Consider the following 27,136-nt stretch of genomic DNA (forward strand, 5'->3'; position numbering starts at 1 on the left):
CCATCCTCCTGCTAGGATATATGAAAAGTAAAACTGAAAAAATAAAGCTGTTTTGAAGTCATCATTCAGTATATATGCTTGCTTCTCTGATAACCTATAAACAGGCTGTCTTTTTTTTTTTTTTTTTAATACATGAGCTGGGCACTAACATTGCTTGTAGCACAAGTTATTTGAGAGGCTTCACAGAAGAAATCCTGGAGGCATGCTGAGAAGCATGGCAAAAATCCATCTCAAAAAAAAATGTGGATTGTCTTTATAACTTCTAGTAAGGTATTTTTAAGGTTTTTATTATTGCCCTATTTTTAAAAGAATGTGTAAAAAAATCAGCTAAGCTTAGTTGAGAGAGATTTGGGCAAGAACTGGTTCTGGATTTGAGTAAAGGCACAATTAAAGATGTGTCCCCAGAGCTGGGCCCTGGTGGCTCATGCCTGTAATCCTAGCTACTCAGGAGACTGAGATCTGAGGATCATGACTGAAAGCCAGCCTGGGAAGGAAAGTCCATGAGACTCTTATCTCCAAATAAACTACTCAGAAAAAGCCGAAAGTGGTACAGCAGCTCAAGTGGTAGAATGCTAGCCTTGAGCACAGAGAGGCTCAGGGACAGAGCCCAAGCCCTGAGTTCAAGCCCCAGAACTGTACTCCCCCCCCCAGAAAAAGTAATGCACCTCCCAAAAGTCTACAGTTGATACCTTTCAAGTCAGAGAAGAAGATACTGCAAGCATGAAATATATTAAAAGAAACATAAGCCACAGAAATGGAGGGATAAAGGGTGAACAAATGGAGCAATGATACTCATTAGACACTATGTTGAAAGTGAACTATACAACTTGTGGGTAGGGATGGGAGGGTTAAGTGGGAGAGAGGGAAGGAAGGGGTGACATTGTCCAAAAAGAACTGTACTCTTTACCTGACTTATGTAACTGTAATCCCTCTGCATATCACTTCTTATAATAGCAATGAAGATTAACTTAAAAAAAAAAGAAATATAACATTCAGAGAATAAGAAAGAACCCTTGGAAATTGAAAGTATTTTATCAAAATAAAGTTGAAGAAATCCATGAAAGCAGGAAACCATTTTTAAAAGATACCATAGTCTTTTTTTTTTTTAGCTAAAAATTTGGCTCTTTATTGATCTCAATTGATATATTTAGCTTTTAAAAAACACAACGAATAGTTCTAATTAAGTTTAGTTATGCAAACTAAATTGTTCTTCAAGTTCTCGTAATTGCGCGTAAGGGTCAGCTTCCTTGGCACATAGCATATACACACAGCCTTGAGCGTCAGTCCCACGGAAAACATGTATGTAAGCGAAATAAGAAAGATATTTGTTTTTGATTATGTAAAAAAAAATCAACAGAACTTAAGTAATCAATCCACCTACAAAAGAAAAAGCACCATCTTATTTGTTGGTGCCATTCTCATTACCATTATATCCAAAACACTGAGAAGTAATTCAAAACTAAAAAATGGCTCAAATACTATGGCTGCCCATGGTTCTTGCTACGAAATAGTTGCCAGTCTGAATTGAGGGACTAAAAAGAATGAAAAGAATTAAAGGGATCTTCTGCATGAGGTCAAGAGAACTTCCCAGAAGGCGGTGGTGGGCCAAGAAATCCACCTGCTTGCTTGGTGGCAGCTCGTGAAGGGGCAAGGCCGAGAATCTTCTGAATGTTTTGCCGAATTGACATAGTGCACAGAATATACAGGAATATGAAGGAGCAGTCTGTGGTGTCATCTCCCAGAAGGTTTCGGTGAGACAGTCCTTGGATGTAGGACAGCGGGGTAAAAGGGAGCTTTGCCACCACTCTACCATCAAATATGGAATTGAACATTCCCATTAGGGCAGTAAAACAAAAACCAATTGCAAACATAGATTTCATTCGAACCATTGATAGATCTCTATTGTTATTCTTCAGTTTTTCTTCTTGTCTCTCTATTTTCTTTTTTTGTTGTCGACCAGCTGACTCTGTTATTGTTTCCTTCTTCTTCTCCAATTTTTTACTCTGTTTTTCCACTTCCGCCTTCAGTCTCTTGTACTTGTCTGTCCGGTAAACCAGGACCCAGGTTATGCCCTCCGCGAGCAGCGCGGTGCACACGGAAATAAAGACGATGAGCAGGGTGTCCGTGAACATGGTGCTCATCTTGCACCTCCGTCCCCCGCGCCAGCTCCGCAGGAACGGGTGCAGAGCGCTGCAGAGCCGGCGCCAAGATACCATAGTCTTATAAGAGGTTTAACATCTAGCTGTTTGGGTTCTAGAAAGAGAAAAAGGACTACAAAGAAGGACAAGGAAAATATCCAGGAAATATTTTGTTTCAGTTTTTCAAAACTGAAGAATACAATCTCTAGATTGGAAGTACTCATCAAGAGTTCTACATAATGAAAAGAAGAAAAAAGATCCTCCTCTAGAGCACTGTGGATGGAACTTAGTGGTAGAGTGGTTTGCCTAGCCTGCAGGAGGCCCTGGGTTTAATCCCCAGTACCTAAAACAAGCACACATAGGGTACTTTGTTATGAAACTTTGGAACACCAGTATCATAGCAAGTACAAACTTGCTGTAGGGTTAGTGGTATAGTAGCTGTAGATCATGAAATTAAGTGGCTGTTGTACAACAATTAATTCTTTTAAGGATAGGTGCTGGAGGCTTATGCCTATAATACTAGCTACTCAGGAGGCTGAGATCTGTAAGTTGGAGGTTTGAAGCCAGCCCAGATAAAGAAGTCCTGTAGACTCTTATCTTCAAATAATCAGCAAAGAATAGAGCTGGAGGTATGCCAGCCTAGCAAGCAGCAAGGCCCCTGAGTTCAACCCCAGCACTCCCCCCCAAAAAAAATTAAAAAAATAAAAAATTATCCTTTAAAGTGGGAGATGACTTGGCTCTCAGCTTAATGGTATAAAAGACATCAATCCACATTGATTTCTTCTTGGGTAGACCTTTGAAATATTTATCTTCTGGGAGGCACCCAGAAGACAAATCTTCTCCCTTGCATTTTTAATTAATACATCCTTAATTTGCTTATAACAAATAAATGCAATCATTAGTCTACATGGATTTTCCCATTTATTTATTTATTTATTTATTTATTTATTTATTTATTTATTTATTTATTTATTGTATGTGTGTGCCTGCTGGCTTTGAATCTTGATCTTCGAATTTTAGCCACCAATAATAGCTAGGATCACAGTATAAGCCCCTAACATTTAGCTTTCTTGTTACTCTTAAGATCTAGGTCTTGACATGGTGGCTCATCCCTGTAATCCTTGCTACTCAGGAGGCTGTGATAGATATGAGGATCATGGTTAGAAGCCAGTCTAGTAAAGAAAGTCCCTGAGACTCTTAACCTCCAATTAATTACCAGAAATGCCAGAAGTGGAATTGTGGTTCAAGTAGTAGAGCACTTACCTTGAGCATCAAAGCTCAGGGATAGTGCTCAGGCCTTGTGTTCAAGCCCAGGACTGGCACAAATTAAAAAAAAAAAACCCAAAACAAAAAAAACCTACACCAGACTTTGTGATCTGGTTTGTTGAAATCAAGAATAAAGAAAGAATTAAAACTTCCAGGAAAAAAAAGAAATAAGTAAAAGGGCCTTATGGTATCAAATTCCTTAGTCTGAAGATAATAAAGCAAACCTTCAAAAATTCTTTTTTTTTTTTTTTTTTTTTGTCGGTCGTGGGGCTTGAACTCTGGGCCTGGGCGTTGTCCCTCAGCTCTTCAGCTCAAGGCGAGCGCTCTACCACTTGAGCTACAGCACCACTTCCGGTTTTCTGGTGGTTTATTGGAGATAGGAGTCTCACGGTCTTTCTTGCCCGGGCTGGCTTTGAACCGCGATCCTCAGATATTAGCCTCCTGAGTAGCTAGGATTACAGGCGTGAGCCACCAGCGCCCGGCCCTCCTTCAAAAATTCTTAAGGAAAACATTTCAATAAATAATTTTATGTTGAAGCCAGGTGCCAGTGTCTCATGTCTATAATCTGAGAGTAGCTACTCAGGAGGCTGAGATCTAAGAATTGAGGTTCAAAGCAAGATTTTTATCTCCAATTAGCTAGCAAAAAGGTAAAAGTAGGCCAGGTGCTGGTGGCTCAAGCTTTAATCCTTAGATACTTAAGATGATGAGATCTGAGGATCCAAGTTAGAAGCCAGCCTGGGCAGGAAAGCCTGTGAGACTCTTTAACTGCCCAAAAGCTGGAAGTAGAGCTGTGGCCCAAGTAGTAGACTACCCATCTTGATTAAAAGAGCTCAGGGGGCCGGGAGCTGAGGGACAGCGCCCAGGCCCAGAGTTCAAGCCTCACAACTGAAAAAAAAAAAAAAAAAAAAAAGAGCTCAGGGAGAGCACCTAGACCAAATTCAAGTCCACTACTGGCACGCACACATACACGTGTGTATGTATATGTGTACACACAAACACATGCTGAAAGTGGTAAGTGCTAGTTATGAGTGGAAAGAGCCAAGTGAGAATATGAAGTTAGGAATTCAACTCTCACCAAATAAAAACAGAAAAGTTTTGAGTTGAGCCAAACTAACCAAAATTTTTGGTGGATAATGTCATTTTCAAACATGTAAGACTTTCTCTATTTTTTTTTTTAAGGAAGCAACTCAAAGATAAGATCGACTACCAGAATAAAGGATCTAGGTAGAGGTAAAAGGACTCCCTCATGATGATGAACATATTTTTTACAGAACAATGCCTGTGCAATGACCTAGGGAACAAATGGACTGGTTTGTAGCAGGCTCCAATAAACATTTTCTAAAGAAAAACAAATGGAATTAGCTCTAGTTTGGAAATTAAGGCCTATATATTAAGTAATTGCTTCCCAGGATGGTACTCTTAGGAACTGATTGAGCCTTTAAGAGATGAGGCCTAGTTGGAGTTCTTCAAACCACTGAGAGCATGCTCCTGAAAGGAATATGGGACCCTAGCCTTGAAGGGTGTTACTGATATGGAAATAGTGGACAGAGTCTGTTCATGTACAGCCCTTCTGGCTTCCCAGTCAGCAGCAACCATTAGAATGTGTTTGCTCTCCCAGTCTACTGTGTGATCTCTTTCTGGCCGCTCCTCATCTCTGTCTCAGTGCTCTGTCTCAGTGTCTAGGGGGTTTTATATCCTGGCCTGTGCTGTGATTGGTCACCTCTATGCAACTAAAGTGTGGAAAGGGTAGAACAGGACATTCTAGTCTCATAGCTAGGATTTTTCTTTGAACGATCTTACATTTTCCATATTCTAGTCTCATCTTGGTAAGTCAGCAATTTCTTAGAGGCAAGATGTACTTTTTTTTTTTTTTTTTTTTTTGTCGGTCGTGGGGCTTGAACTCTGGGCCTGGGCACTGTCCCTCAGCTCTTCAGCTCAAGGCGAGCACTCTACCACTTGAGCTACAGCGCCACTTCCGGTTTTCTGGTGGTTTATTGGAGATAGGAGTCTCATGGTCTCTCCTGCCCGGGCTGGCTTTGAACCACGATCCTCAGATCTCAGCCTCCTGAGTAGCTAGGATTACAGGCATGAGCCACCAGTGCCCGGCGAGACAAGATGTTCTTTGAGGGCTCTGGACTCATAACAGAACCTTTTAGCTTTTTAACTAATTTTACTCTGTCAATATAGGATCTAGCCTTTTTATCTCCCTTTCTGACCCTGAAGTAAATGGCTTTACCCCTACTGTACACTACTGGCCATGATGTGCTACCACAGGCAATGGGCTTAACCAAGGTAAACCTCTCTTGTTATAGAAATATAAAACTGACTAACACAGAGTACCTGATTCATTTTTACCAAGTTTAGAGAAGATATCGAGTTGTTGAAAGAGTATGATAATTGATTCATTATCCATACATAGAAAACTCAGAAAATTTGGGGGAAACAAAATTGTATAAGATAGGTTGAGAATGTGGCTCAGTGGAACTTAGCCTAGTAAGGTTAGGTTCTGAGTTCAAAACCCAGTACTGCCAAAATATTGCATAAGAAAAGAACATGATTATAGTCTATCGTTTTCTTTTGTGTATTTACTTAATTACATAGCCATTATAATGTAGCGTGAATGATGATACTCAGAAAAGATGACACATGAATGTAGGGAGGGGATGAGGAAAATTCAAAAAGTGGGAGTTATGCAAGATATAAAAAGACTGTGCCCATTGTCCATGGTAAGAATATTAAAATTGAGAAGTTCATGAAAAAAATCTTTAGAAATATGTAACATAACAGTAATTAAAATTAGAGCTAAAAGGATTGGAAGTGATTGCCTTTGGGGAATGGTTATTGGGAATTAGGAGGGATTAAACATCTGCTGTTGTGGTGCTAATTGGTATTTTTACTTTTAGACTATGTCTCTATACTTGGGTTTCTTATAGACATCACATAGTTGCATTGCATTTTTATATCTACTTTACTAAGCTGTCTTTTGGTGCATTTAGATCACAAGTTTAGTGTACCTTAGAGCTTATATTACTGTGTTACTTTTTGTTGTTGCAGTCCTCTTTGTTTTTCCTTTCTGTGTTCTCTGTCTTGTCTTCTTATGAATTTCCAGAACATTTTTTTAGAATTCATTTGTAGTAGTTTTCATGTATCTCTTTTTAAAGTTCTTTTAGTTCTTGCCTTAGTAAATAAATTATATATACCTAATTGATCAGTCTATTAGTGTTTGTTATACTATTTTGAGAAAAAATAAACTTCAGCTTATTTTATATCTCTTTCTCTTCCCTGACAGTTGTCTTAAGAATTTCCTCTACATGCATTTGGAATTACATCAAATAATGTTAAAATTTTGTTTCAACCATCAAATATAATACAGAAAATTCGAGAAAAGCTTTTTATCTTCACTTGTTTCTACTTACTGTGTATTATGGAATAAGTTGTTCACTCTCTTCCAAATTTGTATGTTGAAGTCCTAATCCTAGTATCTTAGAATGTGACTATGTTTAGAAATAAGAAGGGGGTAAAAGAGTAATTAAATTAAAATGGTGGGGCTGGGAAGTTGGCTCCGTGGTAGAGTGCTTTCCTCCCATGCATGAGGCCCTGGATTCAATTTCTCAGCACCACATAAGCAGAAAAAGTCAGAAGTGGCTCTGTGGCTCAAGTGGTAGGATGCCAGCCTTGAGCTGAAGAGCTGAGGGACAGCACCCAGGCCCAGAGTTCAGCCCCCACGACTGACAAAATAAATAAATAAATTAAATTAAAATGGGATCATTTTAGTAGCTCCTAATTTAATACTGTTATTGTAGAAGTATCAGGAGGACATTAGGACAAAGACAAATAAGAGAGATCATATGGAAACAGAATACAACTCTCTGTAATACGTTAGGTAGACCAGATTAAACTAACCTTGCCAACATCTTGATCTTGGACTTCTAGCCTACAGACCCTCAGGGAAAAAAACCCCCAAAAACAAAACAAAACAAAAAATTAACTTGAGGGTTTTAAACCACCTAGTAAAGCTTAGGGATGTGGCTTAAATTGTAAAACTCCAACCTAGCCAGGTACAAAGCCTCAAGTACAAATTCCAGTGCTGGTAGGGATGGGAGAACCACCCAGACCATGGCAGTGTTTTCTCATGGCAGTCCCAGGAAACTAATAGGCTTCATTCTTGTTGTTCTAAGCTTCCTTTCTTCATTGTTTTCTTTCGGTTTAGAGAACTTCCTGTAGCCATTTTAGTTAGATCTGCTGTCATATGTTCTCTTAGTTTTTCTTCATCAGGAAATGTCTTTATTTTGCCTTTTATTCCTATAGGATATTTTGCTGGATAAATGATTCAAGTAGACAGTTATTTTTCTGTCAGCATTTAAAAATGCTGTGGCACTTCAGTGTGAGCTCCATGGTTTCCAACATGAAATATGCTGTTGTCTCTGTTGTTTCGCCAATTTTTAGGTTTTTTTCTTTATCTTTCAAAAATTTAGCTATAATGTGGCTTAATTAAATTGGGGGGGTGTTATATTATTTGGTGTTTGCTCAGCTCCTTGAATCTAGGTGGGTGAATATGATTAAATAATAGTAATAGATGGGTGAATGTGATCAAAGTTCATTATATATACATATGGAAATAGAACAATGAATCCTTTCCTCTGTGTAATTAATATATGGCTAATCAAATTTAGGAGACTTTCAGTCACCTTCAACTCCTTTCTTGGGCTACTCTCCTTGTCTTGTCTCTGCTCATTGGTATTTGAGGGTTGATAGTTTGGAGACATAAGCTCTATCTGGGACACCTGGGACAAAACAAAAATAACAGTACAACAAAACTTGATGATAAAACAGGAATGTTGTTGCTGTTGTTCCTTAAATCCTGAGTGCCTAGTCATCTTCTTTCAGTCTTTTAGAGTCTTATGTAAATATAATATGTATTATCTAGGGTTTTTAGTTTTACTTAGTAGAAAGAATAGGGAACAGTTTGTGTCCCAACTTCCTGGAAGCAAAAATCACTAACATTTAAAATTATATAAATTTATTGTTAATCCACAAATCGTGTAAAATAATGTGATTTTGGAATGAAAAGCATAAGAAAATATTTTCTGATATTCGTAGATTAATATTAATAGCCAAAAGAAAATTGTATTTTATTGTATGCTAGCTTAACAAAATTTACTTAGAAATGGCATAGTGGTTGAAAACAATAAAGAAATACATAAGTTTAGATAGTTTTCCAATGTGGCAAATCAAAAGAGAAAGCTTCAAAAGTATAGTGAACAGTCATCAGTCATCAAAAATACCTTCATTTAGAAATAATCTTTTAATATTCAGATCATAGCAAAACATGACCACATCTCCATTTTTGTTGTGGTTGTTGTGTTCATGGGATTTGAACTTGGGCTGGGTGCTGTCCCTGAGCTTTTTCACTCAAGGCTAGCACTCTACCACTTTGAGCCACAATGCCATTTCTGGTTTTCTGGGGGTTAATTGGAGGTAAGAGTCTCACAGAGTTTCCTGCCTAGACTGGCTTTGAACTGCAATGCTCAGATCTCAGCCTCCTGAATAGAATTACAGGTGTGAGCCACTGATACCCAGTTCACATCCCTATTTTTGAAGAAATGTGAAATTCATTAATTTATATGTGAATCCATCAAAATTTCTATGAATAAATTATATATAACCCTCTCCCAAATAACTTCATTTGATAGGAAACTTTGTTTCTGCTTGATATTCTTTAGCCTATGGCAACATGAAGTGTATTACTGCAGTTTAAGTAGTTATCAAATCTTATATTTTAAATTAATGCTTTTATTTGCATTATACTCTTAAGTGCATGATCTTCCTTTTGCTTTTTCAGATCTTCTAGAGTTTGCATTTACTATTTCTTTTTGTGTTAAAGGATTTGATTTCACCTTGCTTGGTGCTGAAAAAGTCTTTCAGAGTCATAATCTCTGGCCCCTTAACATTCACAATCTCTGGCTCCTTAACATTCACAGCAGCGATTGCTCTGGGAAGGTGATGTGTGGGTATGGAAATTGCATAATGGATCTTACTTGGTGAGGATGATGTCATGTGTCGGATGGCCTGAAGGAATTATTAGAAAAACACAAGATTTTTGAGTGCTAGCATTTCTTAATAAATACCGTACTGTTGGAAGCATTTAGTTGTGTTTGGACTGGAAGGAACCTAGGTTTTCATTGGTTACTTATTGAAATTTAAAGAAACAAATCCTACAGTTGTAATTACATAGTTAATAGAATATAATAGAACTATTAGTCTCTGTCACACAGTTCTAAGACTAATTTTTAAGATTTGAAGTTCAGGGATACTTGGGATTTTTGCTTCTGAAATTTGTGTGTTACTCCATTTATTGATGAAGCATAAGGTGATGGGTGTTAAAGATATTTTAAAGGTATTTATCTCTTTAAAAAAATGACATTAGATTTCAGTTCATGAGTCTTTTTGTTTTGTTGGGAGTTTGTCAGGGACCGGTATGGGTTTGAACTCAGGACCTTACACTTGCCAGGCAGGTACTCTTATTACTTGAGAGCCACACCCCAGCTCAGCAGACCATTTCTAACTTTTATTACTACACATTTGATTTTTTATTGTGGTAAAATTAATAACATAACTTATTTCAACTGTTTTAGATGTACAATTCAGTGCTACTCTGTACATTAAAAAAAAAATTGGGGGGGGGGTCTGGTTGTGGGGCCTGAACTCTGGGCCTGGGTGCTGTCCCTCAGCTCTTCAGCTCAAGGCTAGCACTCTACCACTTGAGCCACAGAGCCACTTGCGGCTTTTTTCTTTTTGCTTATGTGGTGCTGAGGAATCGAACCCAGGGCCTCATGCATGCAAGGCAAGCGCCCTACCACCTTCCCAGCACCTACTCTGTATATTTATATTGTACAACCATCACCACTGTCCATCTCTAGAACTTTTCATTCTCTTAAACTCTCTATTAAACAGCCACTCTCCATTCCCTGCCCTTACCCCCAGTTCCTGGTAACCATGTCTTTATGACTTTTAACTATTTTAGGTACCTCACATAGATGGAATTACATAATATTTGTCTTTTAGAGTCTGACCTATTACAAACAGTGCTTCTAGTGCAATGTAAAGTTTATGTGACTAAGTGGCAATGTAAATATTTTAGATTTATTAAAACGTGTTTTTCTGGAAATGGGCAGCCAGCTTGGGAAAACTAAATTGAGTATATAAAGTAAAGTACTGAATTCAGAGAATGCAGTTTTTCCTTAACAACATCTCTTTGGAACCATATACCCTGAGGTTGCTAAGTGCACATGCACACACATTCTGTGGTTTGAACTGAGGGCTTGGGCACTGTCCCTTAGCTTTTCACTCAAAGCTGGCATGCTACCACTTAAGTATCACCTTCACTTCTGGCTTTTTGGGGTGGTTAACTGGAGATAAGAATCTCACAGGCTGGGAATTTGGCTCAGTGGTAGAGTGCTTGCCTCACATGCATGAGGCCCTGGGTTCGATTCCTCAGCGCCGGAAGTGGTGCTGTGGCTCAAGTGGTAGAGCGCTAGCCTTGAGCTGAAGAGCTGAGGGACAGTGCCCAGACCCAGAGTTCAGATCTCACGACTGGATACCTCCCCCGCCCCCCCCCCCCAAAAAAAAGAATCTCACAGACTTTTCTGCCCAGGCTGGCTTCAAACCATGACCCTGAGATCTCAGCCTCCTGAGGAGCTAGGATTGTCGGTGTGAGCTACTGGCGCCTAGTTTACTGTATTTTTTTTTAAAATGATAGGATTAGGAAGCATGTCCTTTGGTTCATTTTCCCTCTAGTTGGTTCAAGCTTTCTTTACACAACTTGCTCCTACAGAATCTCTTCTTGGACTTTTGTCCTATTAAGTACAGGATAGCTGAACTCAGGAGGGAAAGTAGGAGAAAAATGAGGGAAGGGGTAACAATGTTCAACAAGTAATGTACTCATTACCTTACATATGTAACTGTAACCCCTCTGTACATCACCTTGACAGTAAAATTAAATTTAAAAAGTATAGCTGACATTAGAAATGACAAAATAATGGCATTTTCAGGGAAATGGATGGAGCTAGAAGAAATCATGTTGAGCGAGGTAAGCCAAGAGCAAAGAGACAATCGGTACATGGTCTCCCTGATAAGTGGATGTTAAATCCAAAATGTTAGGTGATACAACAAAATTAACAGGACTTAAGAAACAAAGAACTTCGACTCATCTGGTCGAACCACTACTGAATAACCCCATGCTGCTGATCACATGTATGGTATATATGTGTACACCGTTATATGTTATAGACCGTGATAGACAATTTGCTCCAGAAAAGTTAGAATGAGTTTGTGCCTTTAAATTAGCATTATTATTCTACAATACTGTGAAATTTGGGAAATTATGTAATCACTTAATCACAATTTAAAAAAAAAAAACACCAGAAAACTAGAAGTGGCGCTGTGGCTCAAGTGGTAGAGCATTAGCCTTAAGCTGAAATGCTGAGGGACAGCTCCCAGGCCTAGAGCTCAAGCCCCACGACTGACAAAAAAAAAAAAAAAAAAGAGAGATGTTTCATGTGATTGTTTCTAACATTTATAAGATTATGTCTTTGTTGCCCTGTAAGTCCCTCCCCCATGGTATAACCCCTGCTTTCACTATATATGATGTTGGTATATGTGGAGGGGAAGGGAAAAAACAAATTGTTAAAACAAGGATATAGGAGGACCCATTGCAACAATAAGATGTACAAGTCGTTATGTAGAAAAACGAACTTTACAACTTTGGTGGGGTGGAGAAACAAAGGAGGAGGCTACAATGCTTGATAAGAAATGTACTCACTTTCTTACCCATGTAATTGTAACCCCTCTCTGTACAGTATTTTCACAATAAAATTTTTTTTAAAAAAAGTATAGCTGAACTCCTTTTTGTTGTTGTTGTTGGTCGTGGGGCTTGAACTCTGGGCTTGGGCGCTGTCCCTGCACTCTTCAGCTCAAGGCCAGCGCTCTACTGCCTGAGCCACAGCACCACTTCTGGTTTTCTAGTGCTTTATTGGAGATAAGAGTCTCACGGACTTTCCTGCCTGGACTGGCTTTGAACCGTGATCCTCAGATCTCAGTCTCCTGAGTAGCTAGGATTACAGGTGTGAGCCACTGGTGCCCAGCTTAGCTGAACTCTTTTTTTTTTTTTGGTCTGGTTGTGGGGCCTGAATTCTGGGCCTGGGCGCTGTCCCTCAGCTCTTCTTCAAGGCTAGCACTCTACCACTTGGGCCACAGTGCCACTTCTTGGCATTTTCTGCTTATGTGGTGCTGAGGAATTGAACCCAGGGCCTCATGCATGCAAGGCAAGCACTCTACCACTGAGCCACCTTCCCAGCCCATATCTTGTCTTTTTTACTGCTTCCAATGGAAATTGAAAGTTGAAAAATTAGCTTCCATGTCAGCAATTTCCTCTAGCCTTTTTTTTCAGGTTTTAAAATGGAGGGACAAAGAGTAAACAAATGTAGCAGTGGTGCTCAGTAGATACTTGTCTGCAGGAACGGGAAGGAAAAACTGGTAGAGAGCGAAGGAAGGGGTCAAATTATCCAAAAAGAAATATACTCATTATCTGACTTATGAAATTGTAACTTCTCTGTATATCACTTTTTTTTTGTTTTTGTTTTGGTCATTCATGGGGCTTGAACTCTGGGCATGGGTGCTGTCCCTCAGCTCTTCAACTCAAGGTGAGTGCTCCTACCACCTGAGCCACAATGCCACTTCCAGTTTTCTGAGTGGTTTGTTGGAGATAAGAGTCTCACGGATCTTTATTGCCCAGGCTGGCTTTCAACCATATTCCTCAGATCTCAGCCTCCTGAGTAGCTAAGATTACAGGTGTGAGCCACCAGTGCCCGGCTTTGTACATCACCTTTATAATAACAATTTTAAAGGTTACTGTTAACATCTTTGGGCTTCATGTATATCCTCAGGAAGAACCTACAAAAAAGTACAGTAAGGGCTGGGAAGGTAGCTCAATGGTAGAGCGCTTGCCTTGCATGCATGAGGCCCTGGGTTCAATTCCTCAGTACCACATAAGCAAAAAGCAGAAAGCTGGAAGTGGCGTTGTGGCTCAACTGGTAGAGCGCTAGCCATGAGCTAAAGAGCTGAGGGACAGCGCCCAGGCCCAGAGTTCAGGCCCCACGACTGGACCCCCCCAAAAAAAACAGTACAGTAATTGAAAGCATCTCACTAAAAAGTATTAGGGAGAGATATTCTAAGATGCTCTAGAAATTAGGATGTGTGTGTGAGAGAGAGAAAGAGAGAGAGAGAGCGAGAGAGAGAGGAGAGAGCGCATGTGTACGGGTACACATGTACCAGGACTAAAATTTGATTTGTATCATCCCTCATCTCATTTAAAAAATCTTTTTTTGTAATCCTAGCTACTCAGGAGGCTGAGATCTTAGGATCATTGTTCAAGGCCAGCCCAAGCAGGAAAGTCTGAGACTCTTATCTCCAGTAAACTTCCAAAAACAAAAGCAGAAAGTGGAGCAGTCTTTAGAATGTTAGCTTTGAGCAAATGGGACAGCACCCAGGCCCTGAGTTTCAGCCCCAGGACCAGCCCAAAAAACAATATAAAAGCCTACGGGGAATGTTCAAGCCTCCATATCAACACAAAAAATAAAAGAAAAAATGAAATAGTTTTTCTTTTGTCAAAAGTATTTTTATTAGCTTCAATTAGTAATACAAAGGGTTTCATTTTGTCATGTCCATTTGTGCATGCTAGGGGTCTTGATCAGACTCATCTCTGTTGTCACTGTCCCTCCTTCACCTTCCCATTTCTGAAACCAGTCTCAACAAGTTTAATTGTTCCATTTTCACCCATATGTATCCAAGTATTTTGACCATATTCACCCTCCTTCCCTATTTGCCCTCCCACTGGTAACCCATACTCCATATAGGACATGTTTCACCTCACTAATATTCATTGTTGTTAAAGTGCTGTCAATTGTTCTAAAAATTGTGTGTGCCAGACTTCAATCATATTGATTATATATGTGTGTTTATATATATGCATACATACATATATGATACTGTTCGTGTGTACATACACTTTTATGTGTGTCATCTACATATGAGAGAAAAGCTTGTGATGTTTGTCCTTCTGAACATAACTTCTTTTAATATCGTTTTTCAATTAAATCCTCCAACAACAAATCTTCAAAGAAACAACTGCCCAATAAATAAGTGGGCTAAAGACTTAAAGAGAAACTTCTCTGAAGAGGAAATAAGAATGGCCAATGGACACATGAAGAAATGCTCAACCTCTCTAGCCATAAAAGAAATGCAAATCAAAACAACATTGAGATACCACCTCACCCCAGTTAGAATTGCTATAATCAAGAACTCTAATAACAACAGATGCTGGAAGGGATGTGGACAGATGGGAACCCAACTGCATTGTTGGTGGGAGTGTAAACTTGTTCAACCACTTTGGAAAGCAGTATGGCGGTTCCTCAAAAGACTCCACATAGAGCTCCCCTATGACCCAGCAATCCCACTTTTGAGCATTTACCCAAATGTTCACAAACAAGACCACACTAAAGCTACCACCACAACTATGTTTATTGCAGCCTTATTTACCATAGCTAAGATATGGAACCAACCCGGATGCCCCTCAGTAGATGAGTGGATCAAGAAAATGTGGTATATATATACACAATGGAATTCTATGCCTCCATCAGAAAGAATGACATTGTCCCATTTGTTAGGAAATGGAAAGACTTGGAAAAAATTATATTAAGTGAAGTAAGCCAGGCCCAAAGAAACATAGGTCCATGGTTTCCCTTATATGCAATAACTAGTATATGTCTGAGTCAAGCAGAAAAGGTCAGGTAAGTTGATGTTAGGGAAATGAACCCTAACATACGTATTCAAATGTTTTTTTCTTTCATGCAATTGTTTCTAACACATTTATAAGATTATTTCTTTGTTGTTTTGTATGTCCCTCCCCCACAGTATAGTCCCTGCTTTCACTGTATTTGATGTTATAATTTGTGGAGGGGAAGGGAAAAAACAAATCATTTAAATAGGGATACAGGTGGACCCATTGCAACAATGAGACGTACAAGTCGTTATGTTGAAAATCAACTTTACAACTTTGGTGGGGGGGGAGGATGGGATGGGAAGGGGAAATAAAGGAGGAGGCTACAATGCTTGATAAGAAATGTACTCATTGGGGCTGGGAAGGTGGCTCAGTAATAGAGCGTTTGCCTTGCATGCCTGAGGCCCTGGGTTCGATTCCTCAGCACCACATAAGCAAAAAGAAAAAAGCCGGAAGTGGTGCTGTGGCTCAAGTGGTGGAGCGCTAGCCTTGAGCTGAAGAGCTGAGGGACAGCATCCAGGCCCAGAGTTCAAACCCCACAACTGGGCCAAAAAAAAAAAAAGAAATGTACTCATTATCTTGCCCATGTAATTGTAACCCCTCTGTACAGTGTTTTCACAATTAAAAAAAAAAACAAAAAACCTCACCATTAAAAAAAAATATATATATCGTTTTTCATTTTCCTGCAAATGGCATTATTCTTTAAGCCAAATAATATTCCATTATATATAATGGAATATATAAACAATGAAATATAGCATATAATAAATTATGAGTTGTATATTATACATAATATATAGATATATATTATATATATTCTGTATCTTATATTTAATGTACACACACATATATACCACATTTTTTTTACCCATCCATTAGTTTGTAGAGCTTAGTTTGTAGGCTGATTCCATAGCATAGCTACTGTGAATAATGCTGCATTGAACATGAGTGTGCAAGTACCTCTATTATTTTCTGAACAGCATTCCTTCTGATAAATGCCCAAGAGTGGTTAATGCTGTATTGCATAGTAAGTATATTTTAGGTTTTGAGGATCCTCTATACTAATTTCCATAGTAATTATACTAGTTTATACTTCCACCAGCAGTTCCTTTTTCTCCACATCCATGCCAACATTTATTTGTGTTCTTAATGATAACCATGCTGAAATGAGATGTAATCTCAATGTTTGACCAAGAATGTTGGGCATTTTCAGAATTTCTAATCCATTTTTATTACTACTTTCAAAAAGAGTATATTCATATCTTTTGTCCACTTATTAATTGGGTTGTTGAAAAAACTGTTTTTCTCTGAATTTATTCCTTCAGGAAATGGCTTTGAAACATTTTTAAAACAAAGTGATCAGCCTAAACATTTTAAAGCTCAAAAGAAAATAGTTTGTGTACTCTAGGTTTTTTGTTTGTTTGTTTTTTGTTGCTCATGGGGCCTGAATTCTAGGCCTGGGTTCTGTCCCTCAGCTCTTCAGCTCAAGGCTAGCTCTCTACCAGTTGAACCACAGTGCCACTTCTGGCTTTTTATGTTTATGTGGTGCTGAGGAATCGAATCCAGCCAGGGCCTCATGCATGCAAGGCAAGCACTCTACCATTGAGTCACCTTCCCAGCCCCATTTTTCCAGTTTTAAACTCATGGCCCTTTTGTTGTTGTTGTTAGTGGGAGTGGTGGTCGTGGGGCTTAAACTCAGCCTGGGCATTGTCCCTCAGCTTTTCGGCTCAAGGCTAATGCTTTACCACTTGAGCCACAGAGCCACTTCTGGTTTTCTGGTGGTTTATTGAAGATAAGAATCTCACAGGGCTGGGAAGGTAGCTCTGGTTTTCTGGTGGTTTATTGAAGATAAGAATCTCACAGGGCTGGGAAGGTGGCTCAGCGGTAGAGTGCTTGCCTTGCATGCATGAGGCCCTGGGTTCCATTCCTCAGCACCACATAAGCAGAAAAAGCCAGAAATGGCGCTGTGGCTCCAGTGGTAGAGTGCTAGCCTTGAGCTGAAGAGCTCAGTGACAGTGCCCAGACCCAGAGTTCAGGCCCCATGACCGGCAAAAAAAAAAAAAGAATCTCACAGACTTTCCTGCCTGGGCTGGCTTTTGAACTGCAGTCCTCAGATGTCAGCTTTCTGAGTAGCTAGGATTTACAGGCATGAGCCACCAGCGACCAGATTCATAGCCCATTTGAGGCAGAAACCCATGTTCTTTCTTTCCTAAGTTAACTAAAAGTTTTTTTTTTTTTTTAGTTTGGTTGACATTTTTTGTTTTCTTTACATTATTTGGAAAGAGAAATATGTAATATATTTAAATGATATATGAAAATAACAGGAAAAAATGGATAGAAAATTCCTGATCTATGTATATAAATATGCTTTCTCATCATTAAGATTTAGGCTGGGAATTTAGGTTAGAGTGGATTACATCTTACCATGCTGGATACACTGAGTTAACTGCCCAGCACTAATACAGATAAATAATATAAAATACTTAAAAATAGCCAGGCACCGATGGCTTATGCCTGTAATCCTAGCTACTAAGGACGCTGAGATCTGAGGGTCATGGTTCAAAGCTAGCCTGAGCAGGAAAGTCTGTGAGACTCTTATCTCTAATAAACTGCCAGAAAACCGGAAGTGGTGCTGTGGTTCAAGTGGAAGAGAGCTCGCCTTGAGCTGAAAAGCTGAGGGACAGCGCCCAGGCCTGAGTTTAAGCCCCATGATCAACAACAACAACAACTATATATATATACATATATATATATATATGCACACATACACACATATATATACAAGGTACTAATGGTCTTTATTGTCACACATTTCTTCAGTAAACCTAATAAGCCTCATAACAGAAAGCCATGTGTCTGTAGTAATTTAAATCTATTCTAGAACATTTCTATCCACTGTGTCACTACAGGTTATAGTATTTCTAACTGGCTAGAGCAAATAGAGGTACTTTTTTTCCACCCTTTAATAGCATTTTCCTATATTCCTTCTGGCTCTGTGTGGTGCCCCTTAGGTCCACTGTATACTATGGTTCTAAAACCAATGTCAGATGTTTCAGGTTTTGTTACACTGGCCTTTCACTTCCAGGTATCAATGTCTGCTGTTTTTGTTTTTATTTGCTGCTTAATAAAACACTCCAAAACTTTGGGATTTAAAACAGTCATTTGATTCTTTTTTTTTTTTTTGGTCGGTCATGGGGCCTGAACTTTGGGCCTGGGCGCTGTCCCTCAGCTCTTCAGCTCAAGGCAAGCACTCTACCACATGAGCTACAGCGCCACTTCCGGTTTTCTGGTGGTTTATTGGAGATAGGAGTCTCACAGTCTCTCCTGCCTGGGCTGGCTTTGAACCGCGATCCTCAGATCTCAGCCTCCTGAGTAGCTAGAATTACAGGCGTGAGCCACCAGCGCCCGGCTAATATATTCTTTCTTTCTTTTTTTTTTTTTTTTTTGGGTCCGGTCGTGGGGCCTGAACTCTGGGCCTGGGCGCTGTCCCTCAGCTCTTCAGCTCAAGATGAGCACTCTACCACTTGAGCCACAGCGCCACTTCCGGCTTTTTTTCTTTTTGCTTATGTGGTGCTGAGGAGTCGAACCCAGGGCATCGAGCATGCAAGGCAAGCGCTCTACCACTGAGCCACCTTCCCAGCCCAGTCATTTGATTCTTAAGATTCCTTCAGGACCCGTGGGTTTTTCCCTCTCCCTACCCACTCAAATAAAAAAGAACTTTCTATTACACTAGAAAATGGCTGATTCTGAACTGGAACAAGAAAGTTGCAAGGTAAACCTGCAACATCTTCTAGTTCCAGAATAGTAGACAGTGAATAAATAAATAAATAAATAGTTGCATGTCTTATTATCTATAAAGGAATTAGCTGGGTACCAGTGGCTCATGCCCATAATCCTAGCTCCTCAGGAGGATTGTGGTTCATAGCCAGCCTGAGCAGGAAAGCCCATATGTCTATTATTTCCAATTAACCAGCAAAAAGCTGCAAGAGGAGCCCTGGTTCTAGTCACAGAGTACTAATCTTGAACCCAAAAGTGGGAGGCATATAATTTATTGTCTTCTTATAGAGATAGCCATTGATGCTTAATCTAGATCCATTAATTCATGGCACTTTCTTTTTTCTTTTTCTTTTTTTTGGGGGGGGAGTGGTCCGTTCATGGGGCCTGAACTCTGGGCCTGGGCGCTGTCCCTCAGCTCTTTAGCTCAAGGTTAGCGCTCTACCACTTGAGCCACAGTGCCACTTCCAGCTTTTTTCTTTTTGCTTATGTGGTGCTGAGGAATCGAACCCAGGGCCTCCTGCATGTTAGGCAAGTGCTCTATCACTAAGCTACATTCTCAGCCCTCAGTGATATCTTCATACAGGGAAGGAAAGCTAAATGTTAGGCTCTTCTTATTTATCCGTTAAGATAATATTGAATTCATTCTCTGTTATTTAGTGTCACTTTTTGGCCAGTTGGAGCTAAGTAAGGTCCTGAATTCTTTTTTTTTTTTTTTTGCCTGTCATAGGGCTTGAACTCAGGTCTTGGACACTGTCCCTGAATTCTTTTGCTCAAGGCTAGCTCTCTACTAGTTTGAGCCACAACACTGCTTCTGGTTTTCTGGTGGTTAATTAGAAATAGAGTCTTAGAGGCTTTCCTGCCCAGACTAGCTTTGAACCATGGTTGTCAAATCTCAGCCTCCTAACTAGTTAGGATTGCTAGCATGAGCAACCAGCTCCTGATTCTGAATTCGCTTACAAGGATTTATTATCCTTGTCATGTAAAGATTAAGACAGTGTTTTAGTTTTACTAGTCAAATCTTTTGGGAAGGTGAATTTTTAGATGAATCTATATTTCTTAGGATATTTGGAATGTAATATGATCTTTGATACCACTTATAGGTAGATGTCTTAGAACTTATTAAGTACTTGTCTTAATTACATAGAATAATGGTATTATTAGTGTATGTGCAAACTCAAAAGATATCAACACTTGTAGCAACAGATTTAGAACCATATATTTAAATAGTTTATTCTCTATATATATATGAAGTGTATGGAGAGAGGGAGGGAAGGAGAAAGAAAGAGGGAGGAGGAGGGAAGGAGATAGAGAGGGGGGGGGAGGAAGGGAGGGAGGGAAGGAATACTGGAATTTGAACTCATGTTCTCATATTTTCTAAACAGGCAGTCTTTCACTTAAGCCATGCTCCTAACCCCTAAATATTTGGATGCTTGTCTTGAACCAATCTCTCTATAACAAGAACTCTGAAGAATTCAAATTATCACAAAATCTGCTTATTAAAATAAGTACCAAGTATTGGATCTTTTTGGTGGTACTTGGGTTTGAACTCAGGACTTTTTTTTTTTTTTTTTGCCAGTCCTGAGGTTTGAACTCTGGTCCTAGCTGCCATCACTGAGCTCCTTTTGCTACAAGCTAGCACTCTACCACTTCAGCCAGTCACTACTTCCAGCTTTTTCTGTGATTTAACTGGAGATAAGAGTCTTATCATACTTTACTGCCTGGGCTGGCTTCAAACTGCAATCCTCAGTTCTCAGCTTCCTGAGTAGCTGGGATTACAGGCTGCTGGGCTGAACTTGGGACTCCTTGATCACTAGTATTCTCAAGTACTCTACCACTTGAACCACGCTTCAAACCCTACATTTTGCCGATTATTATTGACATAGAGTTTAGTGAACTTTTCTGCCCAAGCTGGCCTCTAAGATCCTCCAGATCTCAGCCTCCTTTGGAAGTAGGATTACAGACATGAGTTAGTAGTTCCACCCGATCCAAGGATTGATTTTAAGCTGAATTTATTTTCTCTTTTAGACCTATCGCGAAATCGTCTCTCAGAAATTCCTATAGAAGCATGTCATTTTGTTTCTCTTGAAAACCTTAACCTGTACCAAAATTGTATTCGATACATCCCAGAGGCAATTCTAAATCTACAAGCTCTAACATTCTTAAATATTAGGTAAGAATATTATTTTCTTTTTTAAAAAATGTCTTTATGTGATCTTTAATTTTTTCCTCTTTCAGTAAAATGTTTACCTTTATTTACCTTATCTGTTTTATCAGTGTCTCTATACATGTTTTTAAGTTACATTAACAGTATTTTAAAGTCCTCAAGCTTATCCATTATTAAACTGTTAGCCTAGTAGGCTTGCAGTTAGTTGTCCGTAACAAGGTTCTGCAGTTTTGTCTGCAAATTAGCTTTGTCAATTAAGAATATAGTAGATTTGAAATTACTTCATTTGCTTCTTGTGACCATCGATTTTTATGTATTAAGTTGTAAATACATATTCAACTCATCTTATAATGTGCTTTACTGCACTGTAAAAACCATAAAACTTTATTGGAAAAAATACACAAATGGAGAAAGTGTAAAAGTGCTGTATCTGAGTTTTATGATGTAGATGACTTTTTTCCTTCTATTTCTCCAGGCTTTCAGTCAGTTTTTTTTTTCCTTTTGAGACAAAGTATTGCTATGTAGTGCAGGTTGATCTTGAACTTGCAATCCTCCTGCCTCCACCTCCAGAGTACTAGGATTATAGATATTTGTCATTATGGCCACATAGTCAAATTTTTGAATATGCCTTTCCCCTTGTCATAAAATATTCTATGCAAATATTTTTCAAGGTAATCATTTTGTTTCACAGTTTAAATACTTTTAAAATTCATTTTTTTCTCAAGATAATTATTTAGTTTTTTACCATGATAAAAGTAGCATTAATAGAGAAATATTTATGTATATATCTTAGTATATATCCTTATATAAATGGCTTTCTCTCAAGTTAAATGTCTAAGAATAGAATTAATATTGGACTGAGAAAATATTAAAAGCCCAGAATCTATATTATTGCATCAGCAAAAGATCATGAAATAGGGAAGTAATTGGTCCCTAGGATTAGGAGGTTAAATCTACATAAGTAAAACTTGAATTTATTTATCTATTTATTTTTGTCTGTCATGGGGCCTGAACTCTGACCCTGGGCGCTGTCCCTCAGCTCTTCAGTTCAAGGCTTGTGCTCTACCACTTGAGCCACAGCACCACTTCTGGCTTTTTCTGCTTATGTGATGCTGAGGAATTGAACCCAGGCCTCATGCATGCAAGGCAAGCACTCTACCACTGAGCTAGCTACCTTCCCGGCCCAGTAAAATTTGAATTTTTATCCCAATAAATGTTATCATTTTGCTCTTACTTGTGGTTTTCATGTAAGTAAAAATATTTTTACCTGTAGCTTAATTTGTATGGTTTATGAAATCATTACCTGTCACTTGGTTTTTAAAGAGCTGATTCAAAATCCCCCCCCACACACACACTTTTTTTTTGTCAGTCATGGGGCTTGAACTCTGGGCCTGGGCACTATCCCTCTGCTCTTCAGCTCAAGGCGAGCGCTCTACCGCTTAAGCCACAGCGCCACTTCCGGTTTTTGAGTGGTTTATTGGAGATAAGAGTCTCACGGACTTTCCTGGACTTTCCTGCCTGGGCTGGCTTTGAACCAGGATCCTCAGATCTCAGCCTCCTGAGTAGCTAGGATTACAGGCTTGAGCCACTGGCACCCGGCTCCCACCCTCCTTTTTTTTTTTTTTTTTTTTGCCAATTGTGGGGCCTGAACTCTGGGCCTGAGCACTGTCCCTCAGCTCTTTAAGACTAGTGCTCTAGCACCACTTTTTCTGCTTACGTGGTGCTGAGGAATGGAACCCAGGGCCTCATGCATGCAAGGCAAGCACTCTACCACTGAACCACCTTCCCAGCCCTCAAAATCACTTACGTACATCTGGTGGTAATATAGTAATGAGTAATAAAAGTTATTCTATGTTTATAATTCTTCAGGAGGAAGAAGGAAGGATGATATGAAACTTAGCCATGCTTATTAAAATGATTGTTTCCTTTTATAAAATAATAATATGGTCTTTGCATTTATCCTGAACTAAATCTCCAACTGTGGCACTTCAATCTTTCAGGGCGGGGATTGGGGGGGGGGGGAGAAAAGTGTGGTGGCTTGAACTCAGGACCTTAAATGAGAGCTTGATTTGACTTCACTCAGAGCTAAGTATAGTGCTCTGTCACTTGAACCATGCCCCTCTACTGCTGTCTTTTTGCCAGTTGATTGGAGATAAGTATCTCTCAGATTCTTCTGTTAACTTTGAACCACAATCTTAAGATTTCAGCCTTGTAAGTATCTAGGATTATAGATATGAACCACTGCAGCTGGTCAGCTCTTCATTTTTTGTTTGTTGGTTTGTTTTGTTTTAAAGCCAGTCCTGGAGCTTGAACTCAGAATCTGGGTGCTGTCTCTGAGCTTCTTTTGCTCAAGACTAGCACTCTACCACTTAAGCCACAGTGCCACTTCCAGCTTTTTCTGTTTATGTGGTACTGAGTAATTGAACCCAGGGCTTCATGCATGCTAAGCACTCTACCGCTAAGCCACATTCCCTGCCCCAGTCTTCATTCTTTACAAAGAAGTTTCATTATGTAAGTGTTTTATAAGTCCTGTAGAGAAGGAAGTGGTGGTGTAGCTCAAGTAGTAGAGCACTTGCCTTGAGCTGAAGAGCTGAGGGACGGCATTCAGGCCCAGAGTTCAAGCCCCATGGCTGACAAAAAAAAAAAAAAAAATTCAATGGCTTTTCTGGGAAGGTGGCTCAGTGGTAGAGTGCTTGCCTTGCATGCATGAGGCCCTGGGTTCGATTCCTCAGCACCACATAAGCAAAAAGAAAAAAGCCGGAAGTGGCGCTGTGGCTCAAGTGGTAGAGCGCTAGCCTTGAGCTGAAGAGCTGAGGGACAGCACCCAGGCCCAGAGTTCAGGCCCCACGACCGAACCCCAAAAAAAAAGAAAAAAGAAAAAAAAAAGTCCTGTAGAGAGATACTAAAATTCTCAATTAATATATGAGGAGTCTTCATAAATTTAATATTGTCCCCTAAACCACAAAGATGACAACTGATTAAATGAAGGCTAGACCACAAATCTAACATGTATCTTATTTGTTCCTTGTAAGACTTACATTTGAAGGCTAAGGTTGTGGCTTAGTGGTAGAGTGCTTGCAGGGAGCCTTGGGTTTGATTCCTCAGTACCACATAAACAGAAAAACCTGGAAATAGCACTGTGGCTCAAGTGGTAGAGTGCTAGCCTTGAGCAAAAAAAGCTCAGGGACAGTGCCCAGACTCTTGAGTTCAAGCTCCAGCACTAACCAAAAAAAACAAAAAAAAGCCTTACATTTGAATCTAGAATAAGAAAAATGGAAAAATTTTCTTCCTTGTAGGTTCTGATTCCTCTTTTTTTACTTATTTTAGTCGGAACCAACTGTCAACATTGCCAGTACACTTGTGTAATTTACCATTGAAAGTCTTAATTGCTAGTAATAACAAATTGGTCTCACTTCCAGAAGACATTGGACATCTCAAACATTTGACGGAACTTGTAAGTTAATATGTATTTATGTGTTTGTGTATTTAGGTATTTATTTGTATATTTATTTATAATTGTATTATACAAGGATGGTTTCTTGTTCATTATTATATCTCCACATGTTTACACCATATAAAAATCAATTTTACCTTCTATCATACTGTTTACTCTCTACTCCTAAAACATAGCATGCCCAGGGGTTCTTATTGTGTTTTCCTAGTTGGAAGCCATTTATTTCAACCTCCTTTATCCTTACCACCAGTACAATGCTCCCCCCATTAACCTACAGTTAAAATATTAATTTTATTTTTGGCTATTGAGTGTATCTCTATTAGTCAAAACATAAATGTTCTGTGTGGTAAAGATAGTTATTAAAATATTTTTTGTGTGCTTTCATTAACTTCCAGTGTTGACTTGACATAGGATGAAGAAAGAACTGAACACTAGGCACTTGTGACTCATGACTATAATTCTAGCTACTCAGGAGGCTGAGATCTGAGGATCACAATTCAGTCAGTCCAGGCAGGAGAGTCCACAATTCTCTTATCTTCTATTAACCACAAAAATGCCAGAAGCAGAGTTCAAGTGATAGAGTAATAGCCTGAGCACAAAAACTCAGGGACAAGGCCCAAGGTCCAAGTTCAAGCCCTAGGTGTGGCACAAAAAAAAAAAAAAAAAAAGAAGAAGAAGAAGAAGAAGAAAGAACTGAAATACAAGTTAGATAGACCCACACAAAATGGGAAATATCATTTGAGTTTTTTAATAATAGTGAGTAAGCTCCAACGTAATTTTTAAGTTACACTTTAGAGAAGAATGGGCATTACAGAGGTCAATCTTATTTATTACTATTCTTAAGATTGTATTTTGTCTTACTACTTTTTTGTTATTGGTTTGTTTTATAGTACTACTTTCTTTGTTGTTGTTGTTTTTGGTCATGGGGCTTAAACTCTGGGCCTGAGCGCTGTGCCCCTCAGCTCTTCAGCTCAAGGCGAGCGCTCTATCACTTGAGCTACACTGCCACTTCTGGTTTCCTGGTGGTTTATTGGAGATAAGAGTTTCACAGACTTTCTTGCCTGGGCTGGCTTTGAACCGTGATCCTCAGATCTCAGCCTCCTGAGTAGCTAGGGTTATAGGCATGAGCTACCTGCTATGTTTATTTATATTCAGGGCCTCTAGCTTTCTAGGCAGGTAGAACACATCCAACCAGTCTGTGTTTGTTGTATATTTTCTAAGATGTTTAGTTGAACTTTTCCTACTCTTTGTTGTAAATTAGAGGAGACCATCTCCTGCGTATTTATGTTCTCTCTCTTTCTCTTTCTCTTTCTGTCTCCCTATTTCTTCTTCTCTCCCTCCTTTTTTTTTTTTTTTTTTTTTTTGCAATGGTCCTGAGACTTGAACCTAGGTCATGGGAGCTGTCTTTGAGCTTTTTTGCTCAAGGTTAGTGCTCTGCCACTTGAGTTACAGCTCTACTTCTGGCTTTTTGGTTGTTAATTGGATGTAAAAGTCTCATGAACTTCCCTGTCTGGGCTGGCTTGAAACTGTGATGTTCAGATCTCAGCGTCCTGAGTCACTAGGATTACAGGCATGAACCACTGGTGCCCAGCTTAAGACTTTTCTCTCTTAATCACCACAATAATATTATGAGCTGAGTACTAAAATTATTTTTATTTTAAAGTTGAGGAAACCAACACTTGCATTAAATAATTTGCCCAAGGCATATAACTATAGGATTTGAAATCAGCCTACTTTAAAGTCCATGTTTTTTATTTCTGAAATGGTCAAGTATAATTGGATCTGTTGAGGAAGTGGCGCTGTGGCTCAAGTGGTAGAGTGCTTGCCTTGAGCTCAAGAGCACAGGGACAGCACACAAGCCCAGAGTTCAAGCCCCATGACTGACCAAAAACAAACAAACAAACAAAAGAAATATCTTATAAATATGTTAGAAACAATGGCAAGAAAGAAAAAAACATTTGAGTCTAATTGGATGTGTTGAGATTTTGGAGTACAGTTTTTCATTGGCTTATCAACAAAGGTGGTTATTTACATAATGATTTTTAGATGGACATATTAAACTTTTCAGGAATATTTTTACTATATGATGATACATGTAAAAATCTGTAGACATTAAATCTAAAGTATAGAGTCTAAAGTATTATTTAGAGTCAATTAGACCTAGGAAATGAATTCCAAAATATATGATTGTTGGCATATCTTCAGAGTTTGGGTCATAAGGTCATAAATCATGCTCTAATTAAAATGCTTATCTCCAAATTATTTCAGGTATCTTTTTTCTATTTAGTCGAGCCTGAATATTTGAAGGATAGATACATTTCAGTAGCTGCTTTTAGTTTTCTACAAAAAGAGGTTGATACTCTCAGCCACAAAGGGGACTTAGGACAGAGTAAAATTTCTGATTCACTGATGGTCTTTCTGCAATGTTCATATTGTCTCTTTCTCCCCTCCATTTCTAACAAAAAGAAAACTGCTATCTTTGAGCATATATATTTTCCTGT

The 27,136-nt window shown here is 39.0% G+C and overlaps 2 protein-coding genes across 5 annotated transcripts in view; one reads left to right on the forward strand and one right to left on the reverse strand.

Moving 5' to 3' along the window:
• Positions 1 to 27,136, forward strand: part of Lrch3 (leucine rich repeats and calponin homology domain containing 3) — a 121,886-nt gene that overhangs the window by 21,279 nt on the left and 73,471 nt on the right. For all 4 annotated transcript variants that reach the window (XM_070029989.1, XM_070029990.1, XM_070029992.1 and 1 more), the window contains exons 2-3: positions 21,043 to 21,187; positions 24,509 to 24,635. In XM_070029989.1, coding sequence (XP_069886090.1) covers positions 21,043 to 21,187; positions 24,509 to 24,635 — 272 coding nt within the window. The remainder of the gene's footprint in view (positions 1 to 21,042; positions 21,188 to 24,508; positions 24,636 to 27,136) is intronic.
• On the reverse strand, positions 1,096 to 2,202 carry LOC138832272 (calcium load-activated calcium channel-like). Its single transcript, XM_070029988.1, has one exon. It carries the CDS (start codon positions 2,139 to 2,141, stop codon positions 1,575 to 1,577), a length of 567 nt encoding a protein of 188 aa, XP_069886089.1. The 5' UTR covers positions 2,142 to 2,202; the 3' UTR covers positions 1,096 to 1,574.

Source organism: Dipodomys merriami, unplaced genomic scaffold (genome assembly GCF_024711535.1).
Source record: "Dipodomys merriami isolate MVZ:Mamm:240054 unplaced genomic scaffold, mDipMer1.0.p SCAF_2, whole genome shotgun sequence".
Taxonomy (NCBI): domain Eukaryota; kingdom Metazoa; phylum Chordata; class Mammalia; order Rodentia; family Heteromyidae; genus Dipodomys; species Dipodomys merriami.

What these genes read in the sequence shown, in the direction of transcription:
- LOC138832272 (XM_070029988.1), bottom strand. Translation starts at nt 2,141, where the DNA reads ATGAGCACCATGTTCACGGACACCCTGCTCATCGTCTTTATTTCCGTG.